At 39.7% G+C, this 1,061-nt stretch overlaps 1 protein-coding gene across 1 annotated transcript; it reads right to left on the bottom strand.

Annotated features, from left to right (window-relative positions):
* Window positions 1-45: 45 nt before the first annotated feature.
* LOC108357719 (putative uncharacterized protein DDB_G0282133) lies at window positions 46-1,055 on the bottom strand (the record flags this gene model as incomplete). Its single annotated transcript, XM_017608793.1, has 1 exon — window positions 46-1,055. A coding segment is annotated over exon 1 (926 nt), but the record flags the coding sequence as incomplete, so codon positions are not given.
* Window positions 1,056-1,061: the final 6 nt, after the last annotated feature.

Raw genomic sequence — 1,061 nt, 5'->3', positions numbered from 1 at the left:
AAAAATTTAGAATTTAATGCCATAAATTATATATAGGATATTTACCTGTAAGCATCCTTGCCCTTACAATTAAGTAGCGAATACATGGCTTCCTCACCCGTTTGCGGCAGTCGTCCACTTTTCATATTATCTGCAGTTGGCTCAGGTGGCTTCTTTTGATAGAAGCGACGCCAAAAAGCCCATTGCGAATTCTTTTTAAAACGCGCGTCAAATAGTCGCAGATGGTTTTTAAGCCAAATACTCGGTTTGTTTGAGTTCTGCTTAAAGTCCTGGCGCAATTGCTTCGCGTACACAATTCCACATTCACAAGCATGTACCAGACGATCGTACGCTACACTAAAGCCGAGCACCACAATATCATATATCAAATAGAAGAGCCAGGTCAGTATCATTATGGTGTATTCCAGCCATGTCCGTAGAAACTTTTTAGCTAACTCGTAGTTTCTATTCGATGTCCCAGCCGAGGTATTGCTATAGGAGTTAGTATTTCGGCTACGTTTCGACGAGTACGAATAGGAGGAATTCGAGTTGGCATTACTATACCGTGCGCGTGACTGATTCGTGTTGAAAGATGAAGAGTTAGAGGTGCTATAAAACGATGATGAGAATTTGTTTGATTTCCGTGTAGTTGCTGTTGATGTATTAGTATTGTTGGATGCTGGAACGAAACCATTATTAGTTGCTCTGGATGCACGTTCCGTTGTATCATTATTTTTTGCTGTAACGTTGTAGTAAGCATTGAAATCTTTTTCCAAATTTGCGTCATTTATTTTTTGAGTTTTTGTTACATTTGACTCCCCTTTGTTTGCATCTGTATCGTTGCGTTTATTGTTTAGGCGCTTTTTACCATTTATGTTGTTGTTGTTTTTATTAACACCGTTAATGCCATTCGGAGCGCTGCTTTCTGCAACTATTGGTCTCTGGTTGATTTTATGTCCCTGTTTCTGTGGGATATTGCTGCTGGGATTCATGTTGGAAATTACAGCGCCATTGCTGTTGTTGTTTGAACGTCTGTTGTTTTTGGCGTTACTACCGTTCAACGATTGCTGTAGATTTTCTTT

Source organism: Rhagoletis zephyria, unplaced genomic scaffold, assembly GCF_001687245.7.
Source record: "Rhagoletis zephyria isolate East Lansing unplaced genomic scaffold, Rhagoletis_zephyria_1.1 Rzeph_scaffold_83029, whole genome shotgun sequence".
Classification (NCBI taxonomy): Eukaryota; Metazoa; Arthropoda; class Insecta; order Diptera; family Tephritidae; genus Rhagoletis; species Rhagoletis zephyria.
The sequence above is the reverse complement of the archived record's forward strand: the minus strand, read 5'-3'. Positions and strand labels throughout refer to the sequence as shown.